The sequence below is a fragment of the Coloeus monedula genome, assembly GCF_965178545.1.
Source record: "Coloeus monedula genome assembly, chromosome: 1".
NCBI lineage: Eukaryota > Metazoa > Chordata > Aves > Passeriformes > Corvidae > Coloeus > Coloeus monedula.
In genome coordinates this window covers 46,763,030-46,779,723 of record NC_138781.1, presented here as the reverse complement: position 1 = coordinate 46,779,723, position 16,694 = coordinate 46,763,030, and the positions used below count along the sequence as shown (strand labels likewise).

The following is a 16,694-nucleotide window of genomic DNA, read 5'->3' as shown; positions in this document are numbered from 1 at the left end:
AAAGTACCAAAAGGGTGGAAGTAACAGAGAAACAGGAAAAAGGACAATCCAACAGCCAGAAAAGCATGCAATGCCCTGGATGACTTCCTCCCATCCCTCCTCCAACTTAACAGTTCCCAGCAATGAGAAAGTTTGACTTTTTGATATTAAATAAGCAGTCACTGAAGGTGGGATTCATGTCAGCTGACTGTGTCAAAAAGCAAGATGTCCGAGGCAGTTTTCCTAAGCGTTCTGCATAGTCAGAGAAAACAGACACACCTGCAGAGGACGATTCATCTGATCTGTTTCTTTTCACCACCTCTGCAGAGAGCTAGCTCTAAGCCTAACTTGTAGATGACTGACTTAACACAGATGAAACTCACCCTAACTGTTCCCCACCCTCTAGATGTTCTGCTTCATTTCTCCAGCTTAATTTGCAGATTTGCATCAATTGCAGTTAGGAATCCTTTGTACGGAAAGAAACCATTATTTCAAAACCAAAGTATTATAAGAATATTGAGCAACCTTAAAAAAATGGCTAAAACCTCACAGTTCTTGCAAATTATGAAACTGAGCAGTGCACATGGATAAAGGTGGTAATAATGGGGTAAATAGAATCTCAGTTCTATCACTTCTGAGTTTTCAAACAACTGGAGTCTCAGCTAAAACCTCTTCTCAGCCTGGATGCACAAACTACAGTGTACTGCTCCTAGGGAGGGCAACTTAAAAAGTTGTTTTCTTATCATTTTCCACCTTAAAACCAAAACAAGCCATGACAGGGGGAAGAGATGGGACTACTGAAGAGACCTGTCTCGCATCTCCTTTTCACCCTCTTCACAGAATGAAGAAAGAGGAGCTCATTTTTAATTTAAATATAATGGCTTTTTATGTAAATCCATCCATATATTCATGTACATGCATAAACACGTACTTAAATGTCCCTGTATGTCATTAATATATGTATCATTACAAAAATGCCCACAAATATGAGAAATAAAATCTTTTCATAAAGCTCAGTAGTCAACAGGAACAAAGAAATACACACATTTTCAGTGCTGAGTGAAAATTTTACAGGTTCCTGTCTCCTCAGTTGAATTAAAGAAGATTCCTCAACAAAATGAAATTAAAATTCAAAGCTGAACTCCTGGGAGACTTCAAAATAAAGTACATAAAACATGAATTAGTATCTCCATGTATTTCTTACTCTTTCAAATGTCAGGGATCTTCATTCCAGCTGGAAATACTGCTCACGCCTGTCAAGGGGTTTTGATGGCAATGCTTTTTTCCTGTTCAGACTGTCATGTTCTGCAAGCAATAGGTCCTGAGGGATTTCAGAATTAAAAACAATACAGAATATTGTCTTGAGATTTAGGGGAGAAATTATTAACTGTGCTCTTCACTACACAAAATACTTCAACTCTTGTGAATTATCAAGTTAAAATACATTTTAAAAAAACTACTTAAACAGAAGTACAACTGAATTTCTGGAACTAACATTTTTGATTTTTCTGGGATTCTGCAGCAATAACCTTTAATATGCAATTTGTATCAAATCTAACAGTAAGGATGCAAAGCACCAATGAATACACAATTCTAGTTGTGGGGGAAAAAAAATCCAGGCAATCTGTTTTTGTTCCTTGTCTTTAAAGGCACTTCCTAGCCAGAATAAATTTACTACACATTCATTAAGTCACAGTAAGAAAACATAAGAGCAGGCAAGGAAAAATGCATTTCAGTTCCTACATCTAAAAATTAACATGATAGTTTTTCTTTAAGAAAAATGCATTGATAGTATCTTCTACTAAATTACAAGTACACAATCAGAAGAGAGGATAAAAAAGGACACTGATAAAAGAGGGATTTCCAAATGTACGTGCATGTCCACCTAAACTATCGCACTCAGACATTAGACAGGTAGTTGGCATTAATTTTACACTCAGGTAAGGTTGTTCTCCTTATCTGTGAAAAGTGCTTAATTGTTAATCAAAGTAAGGTCTTCAGTGAACGCTAAACAGTGATAATTTAAAATGTGCTGGCAAGTTAGTATAACCTTCCCATCCTTCCCTTGCTCCCCACTTCATCTACTATCATGTTTGAATTACAGTCACAATATAAACTCTCCTCTTTAGTGTAACAGGTATTTTGTAAGATTTCTCTTCAGATTAGATATGAAAAAACATCTGGAGCTGAGGAAGTTTTTTGCATTGGTACAACAGAGACATTATTTAATCTCAAAAAAACCCTGAAATATTTAGAGTGAGTATTATGTTAAAGACCAAGGATGCTTTCAGGAAGTTACAGAATCTAATTTACAGGAAGCAAACCCTAAACAATTGCTTTGATGATCTCTCCCATTGCTTCTACTGAGACAAATAGGTAGGATAACAGCTTGAAATGAAGAAAAGGAGATCAGCAAAACCCACTAATTACATTTCTATTTAGAAAATCTTTTCCCTTCATAAATCATTACAACACATATAATTTCAAGGATACCAATCCTTCCTCTCTAAGAAAGAAAGGGAGAAATATGCTAAATAGAGTATAACTAAGCAGCAGCAATCAAAAAAAAAAAACCACAGCAGATGAAAATTAAACCTAAAACTTGATACCTCTTTACAAATAAGTCAGTATTTGTTCTTCACTCAAAGTAGGGATTTCTAAGATCAGTTTTCCTGATTTAATAATCCTAGCATAGCCAGACCCAGAGAAGACCAGCACACTAATGACCTTATTTGAATCACCATAACAACAGCAGCACACAGCCAAATGAAAATCTAAGACCATTGTTTGTCTTTCAGCACTAAGAACAATTTATTATTCAAATAACAATTGAACATAAATGACAAACTTTCCCCTTTTTTGCATGGCAGAACCAACAGATCAGGATCTGCAAGCTGAAGAGCCCACATGCACAATAATGCCTATGCAGTAATATAATGACCTCTAACAGCAGAGTTTTAAATATAATTATACATTTATATAAATACAAATATTTGTAACAACTATGTATAAATGCATACAAAAATATATATGAAGAAGACATATGATACATACGTATATAAATATATTTTTAAATACACTATATACGCAAATAGCAACAGCAAAATAAATCCCTGTATTACAAGGAGGCAGAGCGTAGTTGTTTCTATCCTTTCAGCTCCTGACACTAGTACTTCCTCACATTCCCATATTGCTCAAGCCATAAAGTAGCCACTTACACAAGTTCTAAGGCACCATTTGTATGCACAATATCAACATTCAAGTTTGCTTCAAAAACACTATGTTAATAAAGTTCTGACTCTTACTGAGGCCCTTAAAAGATAAAATAACCTGAAACACAAAGATATTTGCTTTCAAAGTCATGTTAGCATGCATTCTAGACACTCTTTCCCATTATTTAACACTTTATCTTTATTGTTATAGAGTTCAAGCCCTACATAACTCCTGTGCTTTGGAACTTTGGCTTTTATCAGTCTCTTTGAAGAAAGTAAACAACAAAAAAACCCCCCACGCTCCTCCCAGAAAAGGAACTTAATACTACTGCAACCATTCCAGCCAAGGGGACTTGCTAGGGAATTCCGTGCCGTCAAGACAAGATTCGTACCATTACAGAAGGCAAGTTAGAATTCATATAGGAAGAATTCTGGCAAGAGAGAGCAGTTGCCCGCATTAAACAAGCGAGGGCACCCTAATCTCCACCCCTAACAGAGATGCCTGTCCAACGCAGCAGCCAGTGCAGACTGCCGTCAGCAGCAGCCAATTGTTCACCCACAGATCAGCTCTTAATGTCCATCTTGGTGCCCGTGGGCTCTTAATGAGCACACCCAGCTACAAGGACTGGCATTTCCCCTCTCCAGGGACAGCACCCAGACCTCACACGTGAGACTCAGCCTTTCCCCAGCTCCGCTCCACGCCCGGCTTCCCCATAGGAAGGAGCCGGCAACAAGTTGACAAATGATACACTGAATCCACCTTCCCCTGGGAAAATGGAGGACCAGGACAGCAGGCACGCTTCTAAGCACTTTTACTCATCGATCTAGAAATAGCCATGGTGTGTCATTCATTCAGCATCTACTGCTGAACCAACGCAGTCCAAGCGAGCCATCACTCGGTCTTATGAGCCAACAAGCACTCAGAGTCTTTGCCTCGGGACATATGATGGGCCCAGAACTGCTCTTAGTGAATTTGCCCCTTCCTTACAAGTTTCAACATCAGAATAACTCCTGAAAGCCGGCAAATCTGGCTCACTACTACATATGAGGCTGAGAAGCTGCACAAATACAGTAAGATTATGAAGTACAGAACACGCTCTGCTCTCAGTAACCCCAAGGAAGCCGGCAGGAAGCCCCGTGTCCTGCCCCCCAGCATGCTGGGGCAGGCAAGGAACTTCCTTTCACATCCTGTGCCCACAGCTTTCTTTGCTGTTAGAAACAGCATGAAACAGCAGGCTGCCTAGGTGTATTAATTCAGCACCTCATACAAACTATGAGATGGATTACCAAAATTAGGCACAGATGACCAAGTAAGGCAATATTAGGACAGGGAACACAAAGTTGAGTCTTGCAAGTTTCAATTTACTCCAGCTGGAGTGACCTCTGTTCAGTGATTTTACAGCTTTGAACCTCCCTCTACTCTATATGTATGCAAATAATGTTGCCAGGAGACTGAGTCATTATTTGAACACATTCTGAAACAGGTAAATGAAAGGTGCAACGGAAGTACAGAAATACATGTTTTATTGATTTAGCATACATTCATTTATTCAAGAGAAAGGCCAAGATTCCTGGCACAGGATATTTAAATAACTACTCAGATGTTATGACACATACAAAGAACAGACAAATCATAAGATGAAAGCTAACTATGATGACCATGGGAAGCATTACATAACTGCAAATGGATATTTAGGAACCTTCTCTCAACTTGCACATCAGGGCAACTATGGAAAAAATATCCAGTATGGAATCCTTCCTTCAGTATGGAATACTTTACTTCCCGGGCAGGACTTCACAGAAGTGACTGCAAGATTATCGAAGTACGGGGCTCTTTGAAAAACTAAACAAAGAAACAAAACAAAGAAACAAACAACTCAACCATACCCCGAAGTTTTTCTTGAACAATGAGCACTAAATACAATGTAAGTGGATTAAACAGACATGCAGAAAATGGAACTCATCATTAACTCATCATTAACATAAGAGATCAGAATCTACAGTATTGTTTACAGAAGTACATGTGTACTCAGCAATTCATTGTGTATTTAAAATTACTAGCACCCCATGCCAATTAGAGTAGCCTTACAAATAAAAGCTAAAAGCTTCTTTAAAAGTTACAACCTGTTGAGCATAAAATCCACATATTTTAGACAAAAGACTAATCTTTCATACTTGATGTATGCTATGATTAACTTTATTAGAAGATTTCATGCTCATAATAGTCCTTTAAAGTGCTTTAATATTATTCAAGCAGGGAACAAAACCAAAGGAACTGTGCTAATGTTTACAGGTTATCATCAACAGAAACAAAGCACTTCAGCTTGATTCCAGTCTAGTTCCTTTTCAACTTATTTTTATTACTGTTGTTCCATTAACAAGATCTTGTTCAATCACTAGATGAGCTTACCTATTGCATAATACCTGCCTACTGTGCTCCCCCAAAACAAAGACACAAGGAATTTAAAGACAACAAAGTATATACTTCACTCGCATATTTAAGAGCATCAAGCACATCTAAGAGGATCACAGCAACTACAGGAATGACAAAGATCAAGAAGAGAAAAAAGTAATTCTCCAGTAAAGCAGAATCTTAGAAGAAAGGCAGCAAACAAAACAAGGACTAAGACAGGTTGGAAGTGTTCCCCTGAAACTTCTCACCCATGGAATCTATGGAAGAGAACAACTTCAATATTTCCCTCTTGAAAAAACGTTCTGCAATCAAGAGACCTGGAAACGTAGGCAGTTCTCAAGAGCTGATAAAAAGTGCAGGCTGACCTTGCTCATTCCTTAGACATCTCCTAATTCTGCAAAATCAAGCCTAAGTTGTCAACATTTCTGCTGAAAGACACCTGCTTCCTATGCACAAGTAAAACAGGCCATGTGCACAGACTGCTCAGGCCATGTCAGGTGCTGATTTCTGCAGATCACAACAAGCACCATCTTCCAGAGTTCCAGTATTTGAAGCCCTCAAATGATGAAGATCACATACACAATTCAGGAAGGGAAGAATTAAAGGGCATTCTTCCCTCTCAAAGACTGTATTCAGGCCCTTCTCTTAAACTGGTTATCAGCCGTTTCACTCCTGATCTTAGGTTTCCTTTTCACACCAGAAAGAAAACCCCTGGTCAGGCAAAAGAGGGGGATTGGTCTTCAAGCACAGTCCACACAAAAACAGTCTCACACAGACAAGCACTCATACTCTACTTTGAGAAAGCAGGCATCACATTTACATTATAAAGTTCACTACCTTGGAGGTCCTTATGGCAAACTTTGGGATTCCATGGAAATATGTCTTTTGGTATTTACAGTAATCCACTCCCATCTCTGTGGGAGTTTGAAATGTCATCCTCCACAGAAGTACAGAGAAGTGGGTCAAGATACACTGCCATCATTTCACAGATCAAACAAAGGCAAACAAAATTGATCTGCAGTGTGAGCTTTCCAGGACGCACTTCCTCACCTTCCCTACCACTCACAATTTGATTTTTTTTCCACAACACAGTAAGAAATGCATATGTTAAAGAGAGCCAAGAGTAATGTGGAATACTTTTAAGCTCTTTAGAGGATACATGAGACAATGGTCACCTGCTGCACCAGGTCAGCAGTGATGTGCACAACTGCTCAGGACACCAAGTGCAGAAAAGCTGGGCCTTGCCCCAGATGAAGTGAATTCTGTGTGGCCTCAGTGGTGGTGACCCAGGGCCCAAGTTCACTCAGATGTGATTATCTTAGAAGCCTTGCAGCATCAGGAGAAGGTGGGGATTGTTGTGGCAGGTCAGGTGTTGCATGACCAAAAGGACCATGCACTTTGTCAGCAACCAGCCAGGGGGTTTACAGGGACTTGTCCCTAGCTCTCCTACCCGCAAGTTTTTCCAGCTTTCCGTCCTCTCCTTTATAAATACATCAGTTCTCATTTTAACTCTGCCTTCAAAATGAATTATTTCTAGAGTACTTGTGATATTTTAAGCCTTCCTACACCCTCAGAGACTATTATCTCTCTGCTTCCCAATGCAAATAAAGCCTGGAGACAGAGCTCAAACGATGGTCACAGCACACGTAATCATTACTGGAGAACTGCACCTCAGGACTTTCAGTCTTATACCTTCACTATAAAGTAAAGGTCTTTCCCCGTATTTTCAACGCAACTTGCATCCACTAGTCAAGGTCTGTTCGGGTTACATATTTGCCAGAGACTTCTTTTATAAGGTAGGTAAGGACCTTCCACACCAGTTAATGATTTCAAAACTTAAAGTGTTGTAAGGCAAATTAAGTGCTTTATCACTCACTTGTATTGAGAGAAAGTGTTTCATGATTCTGAAAAAGAGCTTTCCCCTTTTTTGCTCTGAAATCACTAGTCACTCACTACTACAGTTCCTCAAAACTACTGAGGAATGTGTTATCAGCTGCTCCAGAAGAAAGGCACAAATGGCCCTGAAGTCCAAGTCTTACCACCCTACACTGAAGCAGATCAACAGAACCTGATGCAGTAGGTAATGCTGAGTAGCTACAGACACTCCAAAACACATCAGACCATTTCTGCGGCAGATTTCCCTTACTGCCACTTTGTGCCCCAATGCTTTTGTGCCTTGAATTCTGCAGAGCCTGAGAAGTGTGTGGCACTCCTACTGCACCAAAATTGTGGGTGTTACATTAATGGGAAAGAGTTTGAGCTACTACACTGTGTTTGCTGTTACTTTTTCCTGAGCCCATTCCTCTTATCCATAGCAAAGAGGGATCAAAAAAGGAATTTTTAATGTTTGTCATTTCATTTCAGATGCATGAAAATCATGACTGAATGCATACGGCCCATGATTTCTGCCCACTGTGGGACATTTACTATTTAATGACTCACTGAGCAGGGTTCCCATAATAAGTCAGCCAGCACGTACAAAGCCAAGAAACCAGTCACCATGCCTGCTTCCTGCCAATTGTCATTCCCTTCCTTAATGGGCCTGTTGAAAGTGTGTCAAATACTAGGTGGACCTAGTAGTTTGCAGCCAAGTTTCTCCTCCCATTCTCTGGACACTGCCATAACTACCTCTAATCCTTAGCAAAAAGAGACAGCAACCAGCACTTTTTGCGTATCTCCTCGGATTCACAGTTCAACTCAGTAACTAAGGGGCCTAGAGAAACAGGATGGCAATCTGCTCATGTAGACAAACAAAGGCCTGCAGGTTCTCCAAAAGTTTACTCCATGCTTGATAGAGAAAACTCCTCTCAATGTGTCCACAATTTTTAGTGCTTTAGTTTTCAGATAACACAATGCCTTCATGATAGCGAGCGGCAACTCCCAAGCTTCTAACAATTGCCTGGGAAACTGGATCCCCAGACTAAGCTATGTACATATGGCAAAACTTCACTTTTTTCTTATATTCCAGCAAAAGGACCCCCAGTTAAATAGTCAGCTCTTGGAAGGACCATGAGGAACAATTGTGGCACTCATATTCCCAATCCAAAGGCACATACAAAGAGATTCTCTGACTCTCCTTCTCTTTCAAAAATAAATGCATATGGATTGTTTTTCAAGTCTGTGAAAGAAGAAGATATTTCTATACCTTTCCAAACTGCACATCAAAGTCTTTTGCATGTTACACAATTCTTATCCTATAAGTTAACCAACGGGAAGAGCTGTACATTTCAAGGGATGAAGCTTCAGAAGCAATGGCAGCTAATGAAAGAACCTTGCATCAAGAAATCCATAGAAAATCCTAACTCCACATGCATTTCCTAGTAAGACTACAGAAAAAAGAGGTGGGAACAGAAACTGAAAGGAGCCTTCTCAGGCAAACCACGTTGATTCCTGTTAGGACAGGCAGCCTACATCTATGATCTCTCAAGCTTTCCAACTTCACTCTGAATGACGTCTGCTTGAGCACTGCTTTTGGACCTTTGCTTTTCCACGTGTCAGTTTCAGGTATGCAGCACATCCTCAGTTCATATTCACTGGTTCTTGTACCAACACTCACTTAGATTAAATGGCTGTTTTCTCCTCCTCATTTTTAACTTTCCAACAGTGTCTTGGAATATAACTACATGTAATGCAGCATTTCAATGAATACCTCAAAGGCCATTATAGATACTTTAAAGGTCATTGAGGGCAGCCCTGCAGAGAAGGATTTGGAGGTGATGGTTGATGAAAAACTCAACACGAGCCGGCAATATGCACTTGCAGCCCAGAAAGCCAACCACATCGTGGGCTGCATCAAATGGAATGTGGCCAGCAGGTCAAGAGAGGTGATTCACCCTCACTGGTCTTCTCCTTGTGCCCATGTATCTGTCCTCTGCAGCTGTCCACCTGGCAAACAGAACCTGTGAAACAACTACCTCAAAAGAAACCCACCAAAACAAGGCTTACTTTTTGGTCACATCAGTTCCCCATTTCAGCTTACCACACAACTGCCTCTGCTTTCCAGTAGTGAAGAGGCAGGAGAGAAAAAGGGAAGAACGTTCCTGTACTTACAGAGGTGAATACAGCCTCAAAGTCTACTTTGTTAGCCTGTTTAGGGAAGCTCTTCTAACATTCTCCTTGAATACAGACTGCCCAGGAACTATCTCATCCAATTCTGGAAGAGAGAATCTGAATCCCTTTTTCTGAAAAGTGGATCAGAATTTATATGCATCGATAAACATCACATGATAGTTTTACATTCATTGTCATTCTTGTCCTCAAATCACACTGCTTTGGTGACTTAGCCTTGATCACATGCAGTCTCATTTCTCTTCCAGACATTTCCTCGTGTCAATTCCCAAGCTTATAGTTATTATTCATTCCTATTGCACAACTTCATAATGCACCCCATTTCTATAAATCCAGCATTCCTTGTTGTCCAGCTCTTGCATGACTTTCCAGTTTTCCTTAGAAACACTGATTCCTCAAATTTGCTTATCATAGTTCAATTTTATGGTGTAAACAATACCAGCACCACTTTCAATCTCGAGAAACACTTCTTGCAAGTGCCTTTCAAACCAGTAGTTCCTCTTCTGACTCAAACCTGATTCTGCTTCCTCTCCTTCATGCTACTCTTTAGCCAAGTACCAGCTCTTGCACTAATTCTCCTGTATCTCTACCTTAAAAATAAGTGTGATCCATTATCAAGTTCCCAGCAGACTAGAGGTACTCCATTTCTTTCACAGAGAAAGGAATTCAATCACTTATTCTTATAAAAGATGCAGGTCAATCAGGCATGATCTATCTTTAGCGAATACACATAGGACTCAGTCTACTTAGTTTCATGTTGTTAATTAATTCTTCCCTTCAAAAATTCTCTAGAGTCTTACATACGACTGATGTCAAACTCATTAGGCTATAGCTGTGTAGCTCCTCGCCTCCAGTTCTTTCAGGAAACGTTTTCCATAGTTCAGTAAAAAATATGCTAAGTCAGAGGTAGGACACATTTAAAATTAGATTTCTGTTTAGCTTTCCCTTGGGCAGCCTTGCTGGTTGTGGTTCTACTGACTGTCATTCTATTCCTGCAGTTCTTCTCCCTGTGACTCAGCTACCCTGTCCCCTTCCCAAACTGCCTTCCTCTCCAGCTCCTCCAGGTCATTTCTTGAGATAAAGAAAGCTTCAGTTCAGAGGTATTCGACCTAATTTTTGACAACAACTCAAAATGTACTTCTACAAACATTTTACTGGCAACAAAATAAAATTCACTGCTACTAATTTATAGTTTGGGGATTTGTTTGGGTTTTTTGTTATTTTTTTCCTTGCATCAACACTGCTTAATGTACAAGAAAATAAATACACACTCCAGAAGAAGGGAAGAAACAAAAGCCTAGGTCTTTTCCAAGAGGCCAACAACAAGGAGAGGGCAAAAATATGTTCCTCCTCCTACAGATACCCAACTAAGGCTCACCTTTTAACAGTGTTTGACAAGAAAGTGCCTGATAAATATCACAAACCTCACAACCCAGATGATCTAACTACTTCACAGGAACTGATCCTGTGAACATCCATATGTGAACAGCCCCCACACACCCTGAGGAGAAAGGATGCATTAGAAAACTATGCACATCTTCCAGAAATTGAGTTATTGCACCTTAGCCTCTGAGGTATTGTGCTTGGATTTTTTGCTCAAGCAATAATTTAATTCTCAGATAACTTGTATGGAATGTATTTATGTCAGATCAACTCCTGTATAACAATAACCATAACATCCATTAGGGTCTCGGCAATTTTTATAAAGGCCAAGAACTTACTATGGAAACAGACTCACTGGAAATCCAACATTATGTCTATCTGCTCTTGTCACAGCAAAGCAATTCTGTGGGCAGCCCAGCTGGGCAACCGCATCTCCTGCTTCAAGGGTTAAAAGAGAATTAAAACAATCAGAGCATAAAACAGCTATGAAATACATGACATAAAATCCTTCTACCTTACAGGCTACAAGAAGCAGTCAAGCATTTATGAAAGCAGGGAAGAGACAGGCAAAGAAAACTTAAATCCAGGGTGGGCTTGTTATCCTGGGGCAGTTTGGTACAAAATGCACCTGTGAGCACTCACTGCTGGGCCGGCAGGCAGAGAGGAAGGTAGATTAAAACACCCTTTGGGGTTTTTTTCCTCAGAACTCTGTCTGAACGTATTAAGCACGCACAACTCGAAACAGATACGGTGCCACAGTGTGCGCCGTCGCCCCTCAGTCCCAGGAGCTCGCCCCGCCAGCCCTCGCTCCGCCTCACTCCCGGCGGGAGCGCCGAGGCGGGGCGGGAATGGAGGCAGCTCCATGACCACGAACTGCCCGGGGCGAGCCCAGTCACGGCCCAGCCAGGCATCCCCCGGCCGGCGGGGGCCGCGGCCAAGAGGGGCCTCGCCGGCTCCCAGCCCCTCCTTCACCGCCCCCTGACTGGAGCGAAGCCCCTCGGCCCCGCCGGACGCGCCCCTCCCGCAGCAGCTCCCGCAGCCGGGCAGGCGCCGCTCGGCGCGGGGGAGGGGACCGGGAGAGGGCCGGGAAGAAGCGCAGGAGCGGAGCGGCTTGAGTCGAGGGACACCCGCGCCCCCTCACCTGGCAGCCCTTCTTGTGGTGGAAGCCCACCACCACGATGTGCAGCACCGGGCCCCGCTTCTCCATGGAGCAGCCCGGCGATGGCCGCGCCGGAGGATGCCGCCGTGCCCGGGCTCTCGCTCCGCCCCTCGGGGTCCGGCGGGGACGCAGCCCGGCAGCCTGCGCTTCCGCACCGCCCGGCCCGGGAGGGCGGGCAGCACCGCAGCACCGCCTTCCTCCCGCCCCTCCCGGCGCGGGTCGGGGAACTCGGGATAAGCTGGGGTGGGAAAGACCTCCGCGATCGGTGAGTCCAGGTCGTACAGGTTAATGGCAGCCCAAAAAGAAGCCTGGGGGTTGTTTCAGTACAGTTTAGTCAGGTTGGTTGCTGAAGGTTAGAACAGAGGAAAAAATCACGGTAAGGCTTCTTTTCTCAAGGGGCTAAACCTCCAAGAAGAGGAGGCTCAGGGGGTCCTCATCGCTCTCTACAAGTACCTGAAAGGAGGCTGTGGCCAGGTGAGGGCCGGTCTTCTACCGGGCCTGCAGTGAGAGGACAAGAGGAAATGGCCTTAAAATGAGAGTGAGGAGATTCAGATTAGAAAAAAAATTTACTGTTAGGGTGGTCTGGCATTGGAATAGGCTGCCCAGGGAGGTGGTGGAGTCACCATCCCTGGGGTGTTTACGAGGCCTCTGGCTCTGGCTGTGGGTGATGTGGTTTAGGTGTTACAGTGGCAGTGCTGGATAGACACCTGGACTGGATGATCTTAAAAGATCTCTTTCAACCTTGATAATTATTCTATGATTCTATAAATATGTCTTAGCATACCCTAGAAAGAAGACAGTTCAAAGACTTGTCCAAGAGCACAGGCAAATTTAGTGTGAGAGAAAAAAAAATTTAAAAACTGGATCTTACTGCACGCACACCATGCTCCCTCTTTAACCTTTGTTATGATTCAAGTCTGACTGCTTGAATCAACAGCATTTGGTAGAGGCTGTACTCTTAATAATTAAGACTCTCTGTGGAAATTGGAGGAAGATAATCTTTTTGAAAGAACTGTAAAAGAATAGCGCTTAAAGAAAATCTCATCACTAACACAGTACCCAGGGGCTCAAATTATAACAATACAGCACGTAATCACATACTGTTTTTCAGATTCAACAGAAGTGCCGTTATAGAAAAAGTATACTGCAGGGAACACAGGATAAGCTCCAAGGAGCAATCCTTCTGGCAAAGGAATGGTTTCTTATTAGTATTAGCCTGTAACTGACAGTTTAGTACCATTTCTAAAAAGAAAAATGCATGCAATATTGGCCATTATCTCCTGCAGTAATGAGATATCCCCCAAAAGATGCTGGTGAGTGTTTACGGTTCATTCTCATATCATTCAGGAAAGTGCAGTCTGGCATCACTCTTACTGTTATGGATTATGCATTATAGAGGCATCTCAGTGATAGTACTGGATAATGGTGGCTTATGGCTTCTCTGAATAGATTATTAGATTTTTTTTTATCTGCTTGAAATTCTCTTTCCTGCTAAAGCAATAAAAATGTTGAACTGACAACATCATTCTGGTCTAGGAAAATGAACTAGTTGACATCATCTGTGTTGTTTTCACAGTTCACACTGCGTGTATTTACAAGAAAGAAAGGCAAGTGAGAGCTGCTATGAAACAGCTCTCTGAAAAGTCTCAAAATTTTCCTAAGGGACTTTTCTTTCTCCATGCATAGCTAACAAACAGCAATGAAAACTCAGCCCTACAGTTCTATTACTCAGAGACTTTGCTTACGAACCACCAGCTATGATCATTACCATAGTAATTGTAATTTGTTAGTCATTCTTCAAGTCATAGCGATAATGCAGAGTTCTCAGCTTATGTGCAGTGAGAATTCTAGAGATGGATAACCTTTCCTTGGGCAGTACAATAGTTTGTGTCTGGAAGTAACACCAGAGCTAAGCAGTGCCCATGATAATTGATAGCATCCCCTCTATTTGTTAGGTATAGCCCAGCTTCCTAAAGAACAATGCTCTGAATTTGTGGAGACAGGCACGTGAATAAAAAATAAATGCCCTTTGATTTCTGTTGAAGAAAAGCATAAATGCAACCCTGGCATGGATCTGAAGTTTGTATCTAATTTCTTCTGGATGGCAATCTCATGTCATGTTTGCAGTAGGTTTTCTTTGAAGTTCTTATCCAAAATGAATGCAGTAATTCCCCAGGAAAGTTAAAATAATCTGGGTTTTTTTCAGTCAACAGGACCAAATGTAATTTGAATTGTACATTTAGTTGCATTAGGGCACCATGATGTAGGAGGCAGTGTTCCAAACAGGCTTCCCCATGGAAAATACTCTGTTTGATCCTGTGGGAATGATGGTGTCATTCTCATGGGATTGATAGGACTCTCAAGCATGCAAGCACAGAAGGGGAGCTTGGATTGTTAGGGAGGTTTGCAGACACAAATGCAATGTATCTTCTCCTGTAACTTTAAAGAGGCTTAGATCTGGATGACAGAAATACTATACTGACTGTTCTCCCCACACAACTACTCTCTTGTCCTCACCACTGTAGACACTTCCACTGCCCTGGGGTCCCTGCTCACTTTGGCTGGAAGGATTTGCAGACCTCTGACTCCTGCTTCTTCAGGTCAGATGAGAAATGTTTGAAGAAGATAACTGGTCAGAATTGTTTCCTTAGAAAATATTGATTGTGAGTGGTAAAGCAGCGATCTGTTTCAGTGGGTTGTGAGGGGAGCAGAGAGAAGCTTGAGGACCCAGGTGCAGCTGTTAATTATTTGTGAAGTAGACACTGCTCTTTGAGGCCCCTGATCCCAATGCTCCCCCCTCCAAATATTACCCATGAAAGGTGATCATTTTGTTTGTAATTCTGTGCTGTTTTTCTCAGAACCCCATTTTTGCCCTGGTGTCCTTTGTGGAAGCTCTGGAGGTTGGCAACAGCAAGCACAAAAATCCTTATCACAACCTAATGCACGCTGCAGATGTGACATGGACGGTCTCTTATCTCCTTTTCTCCTTTTCAAGACTGACATAGCACTAAGTACAGGAGACAGCTAAAGCCAGACAACACTGACAAGAACGGATTGAAGGCTTAAACAAAAAGAAATAATGAGCATATGGTACATTCCCACAGTGGTTGTCAAGACAGACAACAAATATCTTTGAAGGTGGGCTAGAGAAATTGAAAGCAGACAGATTCCAGAATGATGATCAGCCACTGCAGTTTGGGTTTGGCTGGCAATTCAGAAAGCTGCTGGTCCACTCAGTGGGGAGGATAAATGGTAGTGAAGACTCAAATTGTACAGGATATGTATGTATCTCATTCTGTTCCTTTTCTCCTGGTTATTGCGACAGTCAGAAAGGAAACAAAATGCTTTTTAGTCTGATTCTGTGTGACAGCTCTTTGGCACCTGTTGTTGGCTTCATGTTTTCCCAGCATCTCATTTGCCCTTGGCCCCTGCATTGGCAGAAGTGTAGGGGCAAAGGCATCAGTGAAAGGGAGGTTCATCTGTTCAGTGTTTTGTGCTATTCTCTCTTGTTATACCATGGCCATTCAGGGATTGCTCTCTTTGTGGCTGGTACTTGAATACATGCACTTCTGTTCTTTTGTGCTTCATTTCACTGGGGTCCCTTCACTAAGAAGTGTGCAGATGCAGCCAAGGTAAGCACTTCCAGGTGCTGAACACTCAATAATTCCATTCATGCACAATCATTCCAAGCTCCATAACTAGGAACTGTGGAAGAAAAGGAATGAGAGAAACCCATGGTTGAACATGTTTTGGTCCAACGAAATGCCAACACTCTTTCTGATGCCATGAGTACCTTAGATGGGCTGTACAAAAACCCCATAAAAATTGTCAGTCAACATCACTCATGGCAATACTCATGTTTCCTGCTGTGTGTTGGTAACACCTTTTTCTGCACACCTTGCTGAGGAATCTGAAGAAGTGATGCTGCCAGCATGTACCGTGTGGTGGAGCAGAGGACAGAGAGGTGCAAGCTAACAAGGCATAGCATAGCTCTTGCCAGGTCTTTTAGGCCAGTTTCAACTACCGTAGAGCTGCTTATGGTCAGGAACAACCTTCTGTGCATATGGTCTGTCTTTCTGCACTCCCTTGATTGCCACATGGATTTCAGTTCTGAGGACAGACCTGGATGCCCTTCCCTGAGGGCATGCTCCAGGGCCTCCTGTAAACATGTCTTGAGTCTCCTGTGCTGAATGTAGACTGCACATGTGACTTGTGTTTACTGAAACAGATTTGGAAGGAGTCAGGCTTTATCTGTCTCAAGAGTTGATCCAGATGATTTTGATGGAATTTTTGTCACTTGTTCCTGATTGTGTCTAAAGTATATAGAAATTAGGTTAGATTTGCCACTAATACAGCTGCTTACTCAAAATCGCCCGTTAATCCTAAATTGGTCACTGCTGCTTTTAGGGCCAGTAGTTAATGAAAATGCACTGCAGGCTGTAGTCAGTAAGACAAATACAATGTTGAAGAATGCAAATTG

The 16,694-nt window shown here is 42.0% G+C and overlaps 1 protein-coding gene across 1 annotated transcript in view; it reads right to left on the bottom strand.

Annotated features, from left to right (window-relative positions):
- Positions 1 to 12,310, bottom strand: part of AVL9 (AVL9 cell migration associated) — a 40,596-nt gene extending 28,286 nt beyond the window's left edge. Inside the window, exon 1 of the mRNA XM_082281617.1 lies at positions 12,197 to 12,310. Coding sequence (XP_082137743.1) covers positions 12,197 to 12,262 — 66 coding nt within the window. The 5' untranslated portion in view covers positions 12,263 to 12,310. The remainder of the gene's footprint in view (positions 1 to 12,196) is intronic.
- Between the last annotated feature and the right edge of the window lie 4,384 nt (positions 12,311 to 16,694).